Source organism: Bubalus bubalis, chromosome 1 (genome assembly GCF_019923935.1).
Source record: "Bubalus bubalis isolate 160015118507 breed Murrah chromosome 1, NDDB_SH_1, whole genome shotgun sequence".
Taxonomy (NCBI): domain Eukaryota; kingdom Metazoa; phylum Chordata; class Mammalia; order Artiodactyla; family Bovidae; genus Bubalus; species Bubalus bubalis.
Genome location: NC_059157.1, coordinates 202075768 through 202094113, shown reverse-complemented (window position 1 = coordinate 202094113; position 18346 = coordinate 202075768). Strand labels below are relative to the sequence as shown.

Here is an 18346-nt window from a genome sequence, read left to right as displayed (position 1 = left end):
CTCATGCCCTCCGAGCTTACCTGGGTTTGCCTCAAGCCCGGACGCGCCTCGACAGGACGGGCTGGTGCTCCCTCCGTTCTGCTGCTCAAGGGAAGCGGAGCTCGAATTGTAGGAAACTGTCCCGGCCACGGGAGGTGGACTGATAACTGCCCCCAGGAGAAGGAAGAGAAGGCATTAAATGCCGTCTTTCTTGAGTAGTAATGAACCAAGTGCACGCGAGACCACCCCATTCCTGCCCAGCACCCCGAAGAAGTCATCTCTAAGACAGAAGCTATGCGGCCAGTGTGAGCCTGATGATAAAGACAAGGGTAGTTACAACCCACTGGATAAAATAAAGACATTTGAGTCCGAAGTGATAAAATAAGAAATGAACAAATAAATAATGGGGAGAAGGTAAAACTCTCCTTACAGGAGACTGGCAAGAAATAAGGAAGCAATGATGGAAGTCGGGGAGACAGGGGCGGTTAGGGAACAGCCAGCACATAATGACTGATTCAGGGAAGAATCATCTGTATACACCAAATCTTGTGACTGTAATTTTGATAAAGATAGAATAGCCTCAAAATATCTCCCCACAAAAGTACCTTTTTTTTTTTAATTACCAAAGCAGAAAAGTTAACACTGCAGTGGAGAAATCTCAAAAACCCCACCTTAACCCAGTGACAAACTTCACACCAGCGACAATGGGAGAGGCCAACGTTACACGCCTCCTGGTGTGACAGAAAACGGCTATGAACCGCATGGCTAGAAGGCAGGATGGAAAACGGTGGCCAGATTAAGGAATAATACTGCATCAAGGTTGAAATTCATCCCTGTGATAACGGCTGGGTTAAATATGAACACACCCCTGCTCTTAGGAGATCCCTACTGAAGTCAGCAAAGGGACATGGGCTTTGTAACCATCAGCCCGTTCAGAAGACAGACAGGCACGTACACACACGTTAGCACATGGAGAGAGACAGAGAGAAGCAGGAGAATGCCGACAGCCAATGTTAACAACACGGCCCATGTTAACAGCAGTGAGTCTGGAGCAGCAAATACACAGCAAGGGGCTGCTTGGTCCTGGTCTTGTTACTCTTCTGGAAGTTCAAGAGTGTCTCCAAACAAAACCATTTTGTTTTGTCTTTAAAAAACAGAAAAAGCCAAGGTAGGAAGCAGGACGTGCTTGCCAAGCGTGGCTGATGGCAGCACGGGCGCCAGTGGCGCCGCGCAGAGACCTCGCCTGATGGTGCAGACAGAGGCCCCAGAGCACGCAGCTCGGTGTCGGGGCGAACAGGGGGCAGCCCGCAGCCAAGAGTGGTGAAATAAGCTCAACGAGCTAGAGGCCCGGGCACACAGCTCCTAACTGAACAGCAGCTGGTATGTAAAGAATCGGAATATACTGATCGCCAACGTGTGTTAGCTTCAGGTACAGAGCGAGGTGAATCTGTTAGACACTTACATATACCCACTCTTTTTTATGTTCTTTTCTCATACAGGCCATCTAAATAAGTGTTAAAAATAGCCATATATAGGTGAGACCCCCTCAGATGCACACACAAGAAGGAATCAGAAGAGACTGAAGCGCCAGGCTGCAGGCCTTCCCTTCCAGCAAACAGGCCTCCTGAATTTCAAAGGACACCAGAGCGCTTCCGCACAGAGGAAGCTCTGGTGACTCACAAGACATCCGAGAACCTCGCCCGAGTTCAGAGCCATCCTTGTGACTGCCATTCTCACAGGCGCCTGGATGCGCAGACATGCCAACTAGGGAGAAGATTACCCTTTTCTTTCCCCCCAGAGAACACACTGCAAGTACAGCAGAACAGAAGTCAGCCGGCTTCCGACGGTGGCAGGGAACACTGAGCAGTGTGATCCGGCTGAACTGGGTGACAGCCGGAGCCACTGGGGTGAACCTGACATCCCGGGGCAGAGACACCGCCATCTCCATGCTGTGCAGCGATGGGTGAGACTTGGGGAGCAGGGCAGGCCAGGAGGCATCCTGAGCATCAGGGTCAGGCAAGTCTCACCCCCCATCCCTCCAGAAGAGAACTAACTGGGCCTGCCTGGAGTCCCGGGTCCGCGCCAGATCATTCCTCTTTCCTTGCGCATGGGTCCGCCTGCGCGTCTGCGAGGCACACGGGGGCACGCAGGGCAGTGCAGCGGCAATCAGACGCAATGCGAAAGCCAGTCCCATCACTCGGGAGGCCCTGCTTTGGGGCCACTGACTGCTCCTCTCTGAGCTCCCATCTCTCATCCATATACAGGGGTTAACCACACCAATTTCTCCTGGTTGTGGCTACAGCTTAAAGACCCAAGGCAAACCTCACCAGCCAGCATTCACTGGAAGTGCAAGCTATTCTCATGGATAAACTGGGTCTGACCAGTAGGTGTGACACTCACGAAAAGGGGGCTGGGTAGCGTGGTGAGCGCTGAGGACTGCAGGGCTCGAGCTGACGCCCGTCAGACCCTCCAGGAGCTCAAACATCCGAAGGCCATGCCCTCGGCCAATTATGCCACAGCCTCTTGGCAGGAGCCTCAAAATCAGTAGGTTTTTATTTTTCATTTTTTTTAATATTTATGCATTTGGATTGTGGGGTTTTAGGAGACGGCGATGGCACCCTACTCCAGTACTCTTGCCTGGAAAATCCCATGGACGGAGGAGCCTGGTGGGCTGCAGTCCATGGGGTCGCGAAGAGTCGGACACGACTGAGAGACTTCACTTTCCCTTTTCCCTTTCATGCATTGGAGAAGGAAATGGAAACCCACTCCAGTGTTCTTGCCTGGAAAATCCCAGGTTCGGGGGAGCCTGGTGGGCTGCCGTCTATGGGGTCGCACAGAGTCGGACACGACTGAAGCGACTTAGCAGCAGCAGCAGCTGCAGCCTGCAAACTCTTTGTGGTGGCATGTGCAATTTGGTTCACTGGCCGGGGAGGGAAGCCAGGCCCCTGGCGGGGAGCGAGGCTCATGAGCCGCTGGCCCTCAGGGAAGCCCCAGCATCAGCAGCATTTAGATCCCGTGGGTGGTGCCGCTGAGCAGCCAAGCTAAAAAACCAGGGACAGGATATTATCAAGGCTCCATGAATGTTTGGAAGAAAGGAGACTCAGCTCTTGCTGGAAGGCATGGCAAGAATTAGAAAAGGGTTTGGCGGAGAGATGTCGTCCTAAAGTCAGGTAAGTTAAAGACAGACAAGCGAACAGCACGGGGGCAGACAGACACAGCGCCCAGGTGCGGGGGGAGCTCGCCGGGAAGAGCCGACACAGGGCTGGAGTCCTGTCCACGCACAGAAAGGCCCCGGAGGGCTGCGGACTGTGAACCGGAGAAACATGAGATTATATTTTATGGCCTAAGGTGAAAAAACACAACACAAAAGGTGTCTTTGACAAGGTTTTGGGAACAAGAATCCAAACAAAGAAGGTTTGATCCAAACCAAAATACCTCATTCCCTGGTATTCTGCTGGGTAGGATTTAATTATATTCACATCCAAACTCAGGCTCCAGATGAAATAATGTTTTAATCACCTTCTCCGGTGCAGTATGCTCAGTGAAAAGACGCCAGAGTCAAAAGTTGTGTTCTGTGTGATCCCACTCGTGTGGCGCTCTAGAAAAGCACAACTGCACGAACAAAGGAGGAACCAGAGGGGGCTGCCGCGGCCGGGTTCAGCGCTGAGCTCGCAGCCATGGGGCAACACAGCGCGGGGGTTCACCAGAAGCCACAGGACCACACACTAAGGGTGACTTTTGCTGGATATAAAAACAAACGGGGGAGGTGTGGAGAATGGCGAGAAGGCGCCACTCACGGGCCCCCGGGACACACTGAACCAGATCTACTGAGGAGTCGACACCAACATTCTGCGTTCTGCCTCTCCCCGAGGCCACAGGAAATGCCTGCTCTGGGACCTCCTGACAACCTTCTCCGAGGCTTCTGAGCATCAAGGCAGGAATTCAGACCCCGTCTCCAGGGTCAGCGTGACCCCAGGTCACACGTCCTCACCAAAGGCCTGCTGAGGCCCTGAGCCCACGTCCTGGGGCACTGCACGTCCTGAGACTCAGCCCCACCGTTACCCGAGAGCAGCCTGATGCTCAAAACAGACGTCCAGACTCACAAGCCAGACTGAGACGTGACTGCAGGGCAGGCCGTGACCAAGACTGTGTCTTTAAACAGTCGCCGTCTGCCTGCAGACCTGAGTGCTGGGTGCTTCGCCCTCCGCACAGCTGTGCAGGGCGGGCTGAGCAAACCTCGGGGCAGAGCAGCAGCTGCTGCGGTCTTAGCTGTCTGCCTTGCACCTGCTCTCCTCGGGAACAGAGATGTCGATGCCAGGTTTGCCAAAGTGTTTACTTTTCTTTGCTGACTCTAGTCTTCAATTTCTTGATGAAAAATGCAAACAAACGCACGGTGAACGGCAACAAACACTTCCTGGTTGTGTTCTGATTTACGCAAAAACAATTTTTTTTTTTTACCTGTTTGGATCCCAAGCTGACTGGTTCTGGAAGAAGCTGAGAGAAAATCCTGATCCCAGATGGGAGAGTTTTGACTATAAACTTCTTCTTCTAACATGGACAGAAACCTAGGCATAAGAATAAAGGCAAGAGTGAGATCACAAGTTACACATTACTAGGGGGAGAAGTGCCAGGCACCCATGGTAATCACACCGACACTAGCATCTCATCCTCAGTTCAGAAATGTGAAATAGTCAGTCAGTTATGACCCGGGTGACGATTTAATTGGGCAGCCTTGGCATATTCAAACAGAAATGCATTTCTACAAATGTATTCTCTTTGGCTCCATGTAGGTATTAATAGATACAACCTAGACCGCACAGAGAATCACATCAGTGGAAATGCACTTCACCAAGCCCCCCCGGGGAGAATCCTGGACCAGAGCTCGTCCTCCTCAGGCTGCCGCTGTCATTTCCATCACAAGAGCCGCTCGTGTGTACTGCGTCCTTGCCACATGCCTGCACTGTTCTGAGAATGCTTTATTGAATCTTCTCATCAACACAATGAGTTACAGATTTTATTTTTATTTATCACACACATGTACACATAACTCTTACTATAGGATGGACACTGTTGTAAGCAATCAACGTATATTAACTCACTCGCTCTTCCGAATAACTCGATGAGATAGGATCCATCACTGTGCTCATTTCACAGATAAAAGTAACTTAGGGCACAGGCAGACTCAGTAACTGGTTCAAAGGCCCACAACCAATAAACTGCAGGGCCGAGACTGACTACCGTGTTATATCTCCTGTCACATCATAAAACAAGCAGGCCTCAAGTTTCGGGCCCACGGAGACCACCTGCACAGCCTGGTCGGAGAGCAGCCCCCAAGCCCCACCCAGGCTCACTGAACTGGAGGCCGCGCGAGAGGCCCGGCAGCCAGACGCTGAGAAGCACCTTGGACAGCTCTTATGTTCCCCCCAGATGCAAAGACTGTGATTAAAATACCAACACAAATCTATACTTCTGGTATGGGAAAGTCTTCCTGCAAATCTCTTTTCAGGCCACATTCATTCTCATGGAGGAATACAGAATAACGGCTAAGAGCTTAGGGTCTAAAACCCAGCTACCAAGCTCACCACTTACTATTTCTGTGATCTTGGGACAAATTCTTAGCTTTCCTCTTCCTCGGTTCCCCTTTTATAAAATGGAAACAGCAACAGTAACGTCTGCACAAGGGGGAGGCAAGGAGCACAGCGCCACGCTTCAGCTGGTGCTGGCCGCTGAGGAAGTGCTGCTTCATTCACTCAGCAACACTGAATGCCCACACACGCCAGGCGCCGGGTCAGGCCCCGAGGGCAGAGTGGACACAGCCTTGCCTTGCCTTCAAGAAGTTTATATTGCAACGAAGTAAAAGGTTAGCGATTAAACGTCTCTGAAATTTTGAAATCCAAAAACCCTTTAAAAAGTATTTTTCCTAATCCATTTAGCAACAGAATCTGACCTGAATATATGCAAGATTATTTACAGTCTTTATAAATGGATTTGCTTCGGGGGACCTACCCCCACCCCAAAGCTATGATATATATTCTACGTGTCCTGTTACCTTTATAAAGGGGTCAAGTTACCTTAAAACTTGAATTGTGAATCCTACCAAGTTTGGATCACTGATTAAGGACTTAGATTAAAATTAACATCATCATCATCACAATTAGGGAAAGTACCACTAATCTCCTCATTAATCAAACCCCGTAAGACTGCAGAAGGCAGGGGGAGGCTGGGTTTCAACAGTGAAGACAGGTGGGAAAGGTCCTGAGGGTCTTCTGACTCACCTCTCACACTCAGAAGATTTAAGAATAAGGATCAGAGAAGGCAATGGCACCCCACTCCAGTACTCCTGCCTGGAAAATCCCATGGACGGAGGAGCCTGGTGGGCTGCAGTCCATGGGGTCGCTGAGGGTCGGACACGACTGAGCGACTTCACTTTCACTTTTCACTTTCATGCTTTGGAGAAGGAAATGGCAACCCACTCCAGTGTTCTTGCCTGGAGAATCCCAGGGACGGGGGAGCCTGGTGGGCTGCCGTCTATGGGGTCGCACAGAGTCGGACACGACTGAAGCGACTTAGCAGCAGCAGCAGCATGAACATGGACCTGCACTTCGCCATGGGACACATGGTTTAAAGAAACAGCAGGAGCCACTTTTTGCCAAGCTCGTCACCATTAACTGACGCTTCAAAACACTTCTGGATGTTTCCCACCTAACACAGAAAGACTGGCAGCAACAGGAGGCGGCACCTTGCTGAGATCACAGCTTGCCCTTGCTGACGAGGGCAGGTTCCGGACGCATGTCCTCCGGCGGCCCAGCAGAGCCTGCTGTCAGCTCGCCCAGCCCTCAAGACTTCCCGACCGCCCTTCATCACAGAAGCACATTTCCTTTCCTTTCCCAGGCTCCTTCTTTACGAGCAATTACACAATAGGAACACTTCATGAAGCCCTACGGAGACTTACCAAAGAAGAATGCCATTAATAATTTAGGCAAATAGTCATGTGTGTGTTATACATGTATATAATTATTTCAATACAATAAAAGACACTCTCATCTAATGTCATGAGAAAGTGCTTGTTATATATACAAAGGATACAAAATTGTATGTAGGATAAAAGAACACAATACATGGAGAAAAAGACAGAAATGTCTAAAAGCACAGAACGTAGACCGCAGTGGTGGGCTCCAGTGACCCTTTGCCTCTTTGCTCTCTCTGAGTCACATCTCCACCAAATGCCCACTCATCGCTTTTAGAAGGAAATGCAGACACTCACATTTCAAAGAACACCTGTGTGACTCTGCGCTTGTGGGGCACGGCACACACGAAAGCCAAGCAGGAGGAACGGCTGGAGCCCCTGCGGATGCAGAGGTTGGGGCCACGTTTCTCCTGCAGGGGTCTGGGTTCAATGCCCGGCTGGGGAACCAGGATCCCGCCTGCAGAGCAGCACAGCCAGAAAAAGAAGGAAGAAAGAGCAGCGTAGGAAGTGCAGGAAAGTAAGGTGCAAGCCCTGAGGATGCGCCTGACAAGCAGGGGCCCCACGGGGTGAGCGGCATCTGCAGCCTGACGTTGAGCCAGGCCCTGGCTCCAAACGGCACCTCTGGCTTCAGTACACGAGACTCTGCTGCCGAGTCTGCAGGTATAATCCCTAACAGCCGCCAATGTTGTCATATCCAATGGAAAGGGACTGAGGAGGAGAAGTGGGTGGTAGCTTTACCCCACCATTAGTAACAGAGAAGCAAAGAAAGCGGCATTGATCTTCTCAGCTGACCAGCGTAAGCACGCCAGAACTACGGGCTGAAGGAACAAAACACTGTAATTAGCAAATATCTGCAAGAAGGAAAATGAGCTTGCTATGGGAAAATCCTGCTCCTATGCAAGATAATTAAAATTTCCCTTTAAGCACCATAAAAGGTGTGACGAGGGAGGGGTCCTCTGTCCCTTGGCTCAGAGGCAGGACGACAACTATAATCTGAACACACGAAACGTGGCTTATGCAGCAGATGTAACAGAGAAACAAGAAAACTACTTTAATCTCTAAGGAAAGGAGCCTAGACCCGTTAAAAGGCAGCCACGGAAATACATGAGCATCCCCAAGTTCCTAACCTGTTCAGGGACAACACTGAGGTGCTGTTTAAGTCCTTCTGGATCTTCCTCCCTGCAGGACACCAAGTGTTACGGGCCCTGCCTCATCCTGGGTGCTGGCTGTCCTCAGGAAATGCTGCAAACCAGGTCACTAGGACCCGTGTTCAGCTAAAGCTCATGAGAATTATCCTCTACCTAACACTGGAGATTCATGCTAGACTGCAAAAACAAATTGTTCTGTCCGTTTCCATCAGAAAATCATTTTTGTTGTTGTTTTGGACCTAACTTATCTTTAAAAATTAAAATGATCATCTTTCCTGAGACACAAATTGGGTAACCCAGAAATAGTAGCAATCATAAAAATCTAGCTTTTCAGATAAAACAGGCTTCCATCCATCTTTGTTCCAGGAGCATAACAGCACCTCTCCTAAACTGCTCTCCACCTCACAGCTGTCCGTGGCAGAACTCTCTCAGACCTAGAAAGCCTGTTCAAATGGCATCTTCCGCCCCTGTCACAGCTCTGATGCGTCGTCACCTGCGCCCTCAGCCGCCGCCACTCAGGCTAAAGTCTGCATCCTTCACACTTAAAACCCATTTCCAAGCTCAATGGTATACACTGTACCTTCCTACCCCCCTGACCTATTTCCTACATTTGGAAAATATTTAAGTGAGTCTTTACACGCTGGACGTCTAGCAGGTTCAAGCAGCAGGGGGCCAAGGGCACGCCTGTCTGTGCCCGGGAAGCTGAGTATAGAGGCTCAAAGATCCTCCTGCCAGAGACACATCTATCCCAGGCTGGCTCCCTCCCTCGGAATCCAGTTTGTTCCAGCTGAGACAGGGATGACCCGCAGGCCTCAGGAAGCGCTGGAGAACTGGGTGCCAGAAACAGCCCCGGGCTCTCCTGCACCCTCTTGGAGACCACTTCTGCAGGATCCCCACTACCCTGGAGCTGAAAACCCCACACACAGCCCCGGCCTGTGTTCTGAGACTCGGGAGGGATAAGACAGGCCAAGGGAGCAGTCGACCCAAAGTCAACCTCATCTCAGACAGGCTGGAAATGCCACGAGGCTCCCAAGGGAATGCGAGGATGGGGGTCCCGCCCCCCACCTCTCCAGTTCTGTCCCTGAGGCTTCGGTATGCGTCCGTCCATCTCAAGCGTGGCACGGAACAAAGACCCGCAGGAGCACTCCCTTACTTCGGGAAGTGCGTGAGGATCAGAGTCCGCTTCTCCAGCGGCAGTTTGTCCTTCTCCTGCCTCGCCTGCTCCAGCAGCTGCCGCCGCATCACAGTGAAGACGGAGCGCAGCAGCGTCCTCCCGAACACCTGGGCCGTCTCGTACCGCGGCAGGCTGTCGCAGAACTGGGGAACGTTGCAGTAACACAGCCACCTGCACGGGAGAGACCACAGCATCAGCACCCGCGAGCCCCGCCACGAGGAACACCCAGGACACTGCTCAACACTGTCACCCTCGGCGGGAGACCAGGCTGCAGACGTGCCGGGGAAGCACCATCAGCGGGTCAGATGCTGCTTACCCTGCCAGAGCCCTCAGGCCCAGCTCTACAAGAATCACTCCAGTCTGCAGCATCCTTTCAACAGGAGGATGGATTCGAGGGAACAGAGGTGTCCCTTTTGGAGGAGAAGCAGAACTCCTCCATTGAACCCTCTGAACTTAAGGCTTCTTTAAAATGCCTACGCAGCACTCACACCCCACAGCTTCGGTGGGAAGATAAAGATCTCCACGACTGCTCAAAACTCAGTCAAAACGCAGGAAGTGATAAGCTTCCACCATCTGTCGCCTAGGTACATGTTCAGTGACTCAAAGTCAAAACTGCTTCTTGGTGTCGCGTGGGCCTGGAGGGGTGCCGGCCCCGAGGGAAACCAGGCCTTTCCTGACGCCTGAGCACAGAGCGGGGCACAGGGCTGATACAAGGCAGATTCAGAACGCCTCGTCAGCCGAGAAGCTGGAAAACGAACATTCATCCGCCACCAACCTGCTCCAGGGCCTCCCAGAGACGTAAGACCTGAAATTCCCGGCAGTAGGGGCAGGGGGGCCCAGCAGGCAGCGGAGACCAGGGAGGGACCGGACTTAAGTGCCCAAGTCCTGCTCCTCGGAGGAGGACCCAGCTCCCCCTCTCCCCAGACGGAACCCTCTGCCCCACCAGGGACCCCTCTCCCCAGATGGAACCCTCTGCCCCGCCGGGACCCCTCTTCCCCAGAGAGGATCCTCTGCCCCAACAGGGACCCCTTTCCCCAGACGGAACCCTCCGCCCCGCCAGGACCCCTCTCCCCAGATGGAACCCTCCACCCCACCAGGACTCCTCTCCCAGATAGGACCCTCTGCCCCGCAGGGACCCCTCTCCCCAGATGGAACCCTCTGCCCCGCCAGGGACCTCTCTGCCCCAGAGACGATCCTCTGCCCCAGCGGGGACCCCTTTCCTTGGATGGAACCCTCCGCCACTCCCGGGACCCCTCTCCCCGGATAGAAGCTTCTACCCCGCTGGGGACCCCTCTCCTCAGACGGAACCCTGTGCCCGACCCAGGGACCCCTCTCCCTAGAACCTTCCGCCCCACCAGGGACCCCTTTCCCAGATACGACCCTCTGCCCCGCAGGGACCCCTCTCCCCAGATGGAACCCTCTGCCCCGCTGGGACCCCTCTCCCCAAGAGAGGACCCTCTGCCCTGTTAGGGACCCCTTTCCCTGCTAGGGATCCTTCTCCCCAGATGGAACCCTCTGCCCCGCCAGGGACCCCTTTCCCAGATAGGACCCTCTGCCCCGCAGGGACCCCTCTCCCCAGATGGAACCCTCCACCCCGCCGGGACCCCTCTCCCCCTCTCCCCAGACGGAACCCTGTGCCCCACCAGGAACCCCTCTCCCCAGATAGAACCCTCTGCCCTGCAAGGGACCCCTCTCCCCAGATAGAACTCTCGGCCCCACAGGGGACCCCTCTCTCCTGGACGGAACCCTCTGCCCCACCGGGGACCCCTCTCCCTAGATGGAGCCCTCTGCCCCGCAGGGGACCCCTTTCTGGCACCCTTTCAGGTGGGCGGCTGAGTTCCCACATGCCCAGATGGCTGGAGGAGCCTTGATGACCGTCAGTCCTCAATAAAGAGTGGAGTAATGTTCACCTACTCAGGCTTTTTGACTTATTCTTTATGTTACTCTGAATTATTTAATAGCTCCCCCGTGTATGGGGTGGGGACGTTTCATCTTTGGGGAAGAAAACCTTCATTAGTGTGAGTTCATCTACCTAGATTCAAAATTAACCTTAAAACCCTGCTACTATTTCTGTTCCTCTCAATAATTCACACCCAAATGTCACTCTACGATACAGGACCCAGATGGGCATCTTGAGTGCTGTGCTGTGTCCTGTCAAGAGTGACCTTGGCAGCAGAAAAAACTAAAGGATGCATTTATCTTGTAATTTATAAGGCACATGATATAGAAATTCATCCCCTTCAAAGCTAGTCTTTGCTGGAAGTTAGTCCATGGCCACCTAATGAAGTTAAAATATTTGGAGTTGAAGGCAGGCCAGCTCCCAGGGAACGAATTATGAAAGTACAAACGTAATCACAAACCATAACGATCAGATCAATTTCATGAGACTTAGGCGATCATAAGACTGTAAATCTTAATAAAAGTATGTCCAATGTGGTGCAATGGGAGATATGAGGATTTAAGGATTTAGAAGCACTGTCCGATAAAGGCTCCTGTGATGACCAGACTGCTGTGCCCCTGTTGACAGCGTGCAAGAAGCGGCACAGCTGTGCAGCCACCAGCCGTGTGGAACTGCTGAGCACTTGGACAAATGAAAACACGTTTTTCTTTTTGACTTTACTTGAAGTGTAGCTGGTTTACAAGCCTGTGCCAGTTTCAGGTACACAGCAGTGACTCAGGTTTACGTGTGTGCACGTGCAGATTCTTTTTCAGATTCTTTTCCCTTGTAGGTTATGAGTGTGGTTCCCTGTGCCGCACAGTCAGTCCTTGCGTTTATCTATTTTATACACAGCAGTTGCGTCTGCGAGCCCCGAACTCCTGATTCATCGCCCCCACCCCTTCTCTCTCTGGTAACCACGTTTGTTTTCCTGAAGAGACTGATTCTGGGAAGGATTTAAGGCAGGAGAGGGGGACACAGAGAACAAGGTGGCTGATGGAGTCACCAACTCCATGGACGTGAGTCTGAGCAAAAGGAGATGGTGCAGGGCAGGGAAGCCTGGCGCGCTGCCGTCCACAGGGTCACAAAGAGTCAGACGTGATGGAGTGGCTGTGCAACAACTAATTTCAATCAATTTAAAACTTACTTTCAACCAACAAGGGCCTACTGTATAGTGCAGTGAACTACCCTATGATAAACCCCGATGCGAAGACTCTGAAAAGAATAAAGTTATATTCCCTTAATATATATGCATGTGCAGTCGCTCATTCGTGCCTGGCTCTTTGTGACCCCATGGACTGTAGCCTGCCAGGCTCTTCTGTCCACAGGATTCCCCAGGCAAGAATACCAGAGCAGGTTGCCATTTCCTTCTGCAGGGGATCTTCTTGACCCAGGGATTGAATCCGCATCTCTTATGTACATCTCCTGCATTGGCAGGCAGGTTCTTTACCACACACACACATATGTCTGAATCATTCTGCTATTTGCCTGAAACTAACACCACTGTAAATCAACAACACTGAAATTTTAAAATAAATAGGAAAAAAAATTTAAAAATTTACTTTCAAATGGAAACCCTGAGAAATACATTTCATTAAACACAACTTTACTGTTTTGGTAGAACTCCATTTAGCTTTAACCACTTAAAATGTAGTGAATGAATTAAAATATGCAGTTATTATAAACCCCCCACACTGGATTTGAAAGATTTAGTACAAACAAAAGTAAAAGGCATTATTAATAATTGCTCATATTGATTCCATGTGAAGTGATAACATTTTTATACATTGGGTCAAATAAAACACTTAATATTAGTGTCCTGTTTTATCTTTTTAAATGTAGTTACTAGAAAATGTCAAATTACAGATGTGGCTCACATTTGTGGATCATGTTATATTCTATTTGGCAGATTTTGAGTCTGAAGAGCATTCCTATCTATGGAGGACACAGATGTCTGAGACTCTACTGAAGACAGATGCTATTTCTGTTACAACAAGGTTAGTGATAAATATTATACAATCATAAAATGTTATCTGAAGTGCTTAACAGGTCATCTACTCTCCACAGGGCAGAGGGAGGCAATGTAGATTAATATTATCTAGTCAAAATTGTCAAATAAAAGCTTTTCATTTATTTCCTCTGAAAATCACTTTATATTACTTAAGTTTATACTTTTTTAGTTTAGTTCTGTTTTTGCTTCCAAAACTAATCTTATAAATGTCTAAGGGCACTGTATGAAAAGACAGGAGATGAGTCAACATGTTTTGGGTGTTTTGGGTGTTGTAGTCTTTGACACAGTCCAGGCGTGCGGTGAGACAGAAGGAAACAGGAATGGCTGTGTGTCTTGCTGCTCAGACGTTCCTCTAAAGACTAACCTGGAAAACAAGGCTGGACCTAAACCTCTGGTTTCAGGTCTTCTCAGAAGTGAAAGGACGGCTGAGTCATTTTCATGCCTAAGAGACGCATGGCGTGCGCGTCGCTGACTGCCCCAACAGCGCTCAGATGTTCAGAGCACGGGGATCACTTGCGGTGACCCTGCTTTCTTTAAGACCTGAGTAGAGCTGGAGGACTTGAGTGCAGAAGGCCATGGCGCCTACTCCCTGCTGGACGGAAAGTCCTACGGCTCTCAGGGATTAAGTGACCCCTCCCGGTTTTCCTGCACGAAAGGCTAGTTACTTTCAGGGTCCAGACTAGAAGCTGGCTCTCTGAAGCCCCCTCACACTGTTCCTCCCACAGTCCCAGGATGACACGCCTAACTACGAACGTTCAGGAAGCCTGGTGATGGTCTATGCCCCACAGTGCAGTAGTTACAGCAAGCTTTCACCAGACTGAATTTAGTCATCTCCAATTCGCTTGGACTCTTACAAAACATCTCCCCAGGATAAGCGTAACTTCTAATTTTGAGATGTTCTGCACAGCTCAGAATCTAAGGCTAATAATTTGCCACATTTCTTTAGCATGGGCTTCTCTGGGAGTTCAGATGGTAAAGAATCCACCTGCAATGCAGAAGACCCGGATTTGATCCCTGGGTTAGGAAGATCTCCAGGAGAAGGAAATGGCAAACCACCCCAGTATTCTTGCCTGGGAAATCCCATGGACAGAGGAGCCTGGTGGGCTACAGTCCACGGGATCACAAAAAGTCAGACAGGACTGAGCAACTTACACTTTCACTTTAGGATATTCTGTTGGTCAGATGTATTTTAAGAAGTCATATTCCTCTGACACTTTTCCAGCTATTTTCTCATGGAATTATGTTAGCACACCATCAGAAAATCTCAAAATATTTGTCCGGTCTGTCTCTTAAAACCACAGTGACTTCTGGGAGACATATAAAGGCACATTTAATATATACTCATATAGATTATTAAGGTTAAATATATGTTAACATTAATATATCAGATTTTTCAACATATAAAATACTTACATTTTGCCTAACTTCAGAACAGAGAGTATAAGTAATATAAGCAGTTCTACTGTTCAGCAAGCATTTAATCTTTCATGGGGTAAGTCCTCACGTGATAAGGGACACAATCACTTTCTGAGTCTATCCTGTTCACGAGGATCCTGTCTCTCCCACCTTCGTGCTGTGATTCCAGAATCTTCCCAAAGGACTGGACTGCACGGACAAGCTGAGCCAGCCTTCCAGGTCCCCGGCTCCCACCATCCCCACGGGCCGTGTTGCCCGCAGGGGTAAGAGGGCCACGTTTGAGAAGCGGCATCACAGTGAGTCGGTCAGTGTGAGCTTTCCTCGCTTCTCAAGCGGTCAGGACCCTGAGGTCTGACTCTAAGCGAGCGGGGCATCTCACAGCATTCACAGGTTGCTCCTCTCCGCTCCCCCTCTTCACCGGCAGGCCGGGTGCCAGGGGAGCTTCCCTATTATCACCCACCGAGGCTGCGGGTTGCCCACCCAGGGGTCAGCCGGTCACCGCGTCCAGCGGTACGCACCCACTCAGGAGGGATGCACCCTCCGCCCCGGGGGAGGCTGGCCCCGGACCCTGCTGGGCTCTGGGCCGTCACCGCCCTTCCTTCAGCAACCCCAGATCCTGTGCTCTCCCCCAGCACACACTCCATATATATATATATATATATATATATATAGAGAGAGAGAGAGAGAGAGAGAGTGTGTTCTACTATTTCAACTCATTATAGAGTTACAATAATATAGGAACTACTATTAATACAACACTCTGAAATGAAGATGTGAAAATAAAGGTATCATTTTAAAAGTGGATTATGAAGCAATCTGCAAATCCTATTTACACTTATTAAGATAAAATATTTTATAATTCAAATTGTATATATTGTAAAAGGCTAGGTGAGAGGCAAAAACTTGGGATGTTACTCATAACATCAGGTCAGTAATTAGAAAGTTTAGCTTTAACTCTACCCATTTCTACTTGTTATCTGTGGTTAAATCTGAGTACAAGTGATCTTTACAGGTTGTCAAAAAACATTGCTTATTTTAACTCAAGGGGGAAAAAAAGGCTAAAAACAAAAAACCCTGAAGCGAGCTTGATATGCCTATAAAATGTAAATGGGAAAAGTTATAAAAAAGGTGAATAAAGTGAATAATACAAGCCACTCTCTTCCTTAAAGATGAATATGTCACACTATTTTGTACGGTCCATGTTTATGAAGCTTAAGTCATAAACTCAATTCTATTATTCTGCAAATCATAGGTAATAAAAATAAATTCCCATTTTAGAAAAAATACACGTAATCAAGAGTATGTGCAGAGTTTGATGTCCACCAACAGAGAAAAGTTGCATCAACAGACAATAATGTAACCAGTAAAATGTTTAAACGTGGCAGGGGAGGGGTGGACAAAGAAGATGCAAACGCTCTCTTTTCTTTCATCCTAACAAATGTAAAATATGTATTTAAAGAGACAAAGACCGTGAGACCACGTATATAACACTATTATATTTACACCAAAGTTCTGAGACTATGGTGGTCTTTCCTTCTTTGGAGAAGACTCTGGAGAGTCCTTGGACTGCAAGGAGATTAAAACTGTCCATCCTTAAGGAAATCAACCCTGAAGGGCTGATGCTGAAGCTGAAGCTCCAATACTTTGGCCACCTTATGTGAAGAACTGACTCACTGGAAAACACCCTGATGCTGGGAAAGATTGAAGGCAGGAGGAGAAGGGGGCAACAGAGGATGAGGTGGTTGGATGGCATCACCCACCCAATGGAGATGAGTCTGAGCAAGCTCTGGGAGCTCGTGATGGACAGTGAGGCCTGGCGTGCTGCAGTCCACGGGGTCGCAAAGAGTTGAACACGACTGAGTGACTGAACTGAACTGAACTGATATTCTTGGGCACTGGATTTTTTGTTTCAGAATAAGGTCTCTGTATAATAATCACAGAGTCATAATATAGTTATCCAGACCAGCAATGCTCAATAGAAATACAATGCAAGCCACATATGTAATTTTAAATTTCCCAGTAGTCACATTAAAAAAGTAAATAGCAACAGGTGAAATTAACTTTAACTTATTATTTAACTCAATATATCCAAAATGCTACCATTTCAACATGTAATCAATATAAAAAATGATTAATGAAATACTTCACATTCTTTTTTTGTAGAATCTTGGAAATCTCAATTCAGGCCAGCCACACTTCCAGGGCTCAGTGGCCACGTGTGGTGGGCAACTATTGTACTAAGTAGTTCAGCTCTAAATGATCCGGATCCTTCACACTCAGAATATCAAGGCCAGAGGGGAGGAGCCAGCCCAGCTCACCTGGTGTAGTTCTCCTTGTACCCAGAGATGTCATCGTTGGGAGAGCGCAGTCTTCGCTGAGATGGTGCCTCCAGATGCCAATAGTTGATACGGTTCAGGAACATTTTTGCCAGCTCAACGATCGTTTGCCTTTCTTTGGGTGGCAGGTGACTGAATTTGTACTGTACAAAGTTATTCACACCCTTAAAAGGAGGGAAGGCAGTTTATTCATGCAGCTCTGCAATCCTGGACGCCCACCCAGTCAGCACCAGTGGTGGTCATTAGCAAAAGAACAGACAGTTCTCTATTCACAAAAACCTCTTTTTCTTTCCATTAAAACACAGGAATGCCCAGAGGGAATCATGCCTCAGATCACAGCCTATGAAAAGTGACAAGACAAAGAAGCCGGGAGCTGCAATTCTCTGCCTGCTGCAATTATGAACCAACTAAGAAAAAAATCAACACAGTGGGCTGAAAAGGCCAAACCCCCTAAACAATAAAATATGGCTATTTTGCAGAATAACTCTTGCTGTGCAATCAAAACAGGAGCTCACATATAATGAGATTCTTGGATAAATCTGTTTTTACATTCACAAAATTTTAATCAAAAGTCTGCTAGCAAGGCCTCGCAATGAACTAAACCACGAGACTTAAAACTCTTTACTGTCATCCTCTCAGTTTTTAGTAAACTTACCCCCCCCAAAATTATTACATTTTGAGTAATTTTGATATGAGCTTTTGAAAAAAATCTGTGGATTAATTTAATCTGTCTTCAGAACACTCTCATCTAATTTAACTTCAAATAAAGTAACAATGAAATCTTATTTTGTAGGGTTTGAAGACAACGTTTCTTCTACTAAAAACTGACTAATAAAACACACTTATTTGTATCTCATATCATGTCTTCTGTAACTACTCTCATCAGGAAACTCAGTCCAGAGTGTTTGATATTTACTTAAGGAAATAATGAGAGGCTAAAAAATTGATACTGATGACAGATCCTGACAACACCTAACAGGAAAGGCCCACACATATCAACAGATGCCCCAAGTGGGTCTCAGTTTCGTGGCAGGAATCATGCACATATCAACAGATGCCCCAAGTGGGTCTCAGTTTCGTGGCAGGAATCATGTGGCAGGAAGCCAATTTCTGGATACAAAATCTTATTTCTTTTCTGTGCTTTTTGCTTGACTTACAATGTTTTTCACATTGCTCCTGAATTCCCTCACCTCAATAGACTTTTCAACAGTGCCAAACACGGGGACAAAGACTTAATTTTAAAACATCAACACCAAGAAAAAGCCCATTTCATGTGTTCTGACGAACTACATGTTCTACTTAATTTTTTTTTAATTTCCCAAATACACAGTGAATTCTGAGCATTCAGCAACCTAAGAGACAAAAGCTAAATCATTTAC

At 48.7% G+C, this 18346-nt stretch overlaps 1 protein-coding gene across 6 annotated transcripts in view; it reads right to left on the bottom strand.

Annotated features, from left to right (window-relative positions):
- The window catches only part of KAT2B (lysine acetyltransferase 2B), a 97531-nt gene that overhangs the window by 30276 nt on the left and 48909 nt on the right, over positions 1-18346 (bottom strand). For all 6 annotated transcript variants that reach the window (XM_044948745.2, XM_044923953.2, XM_025294276.2 and 3 more), the window contains exons 5-8: positions 16950-17131; positions 9248-9439; positions 4438-4544; positions 21-146 (exon numbers count right to left, since the gene is read on the bottom strand). In XM_044948745.2, the coding sequence (XP_044804680.1) occupies positions 21-146; positions 4438-4544; positions 9248-9439; positions 16950-17131 (607 nt within the window). The remainder of the gene's footprint in view (positions 1-20; positions 147-4437; positions 4545-9247; positions 9440-16949; positions 17132-18346) is intronic.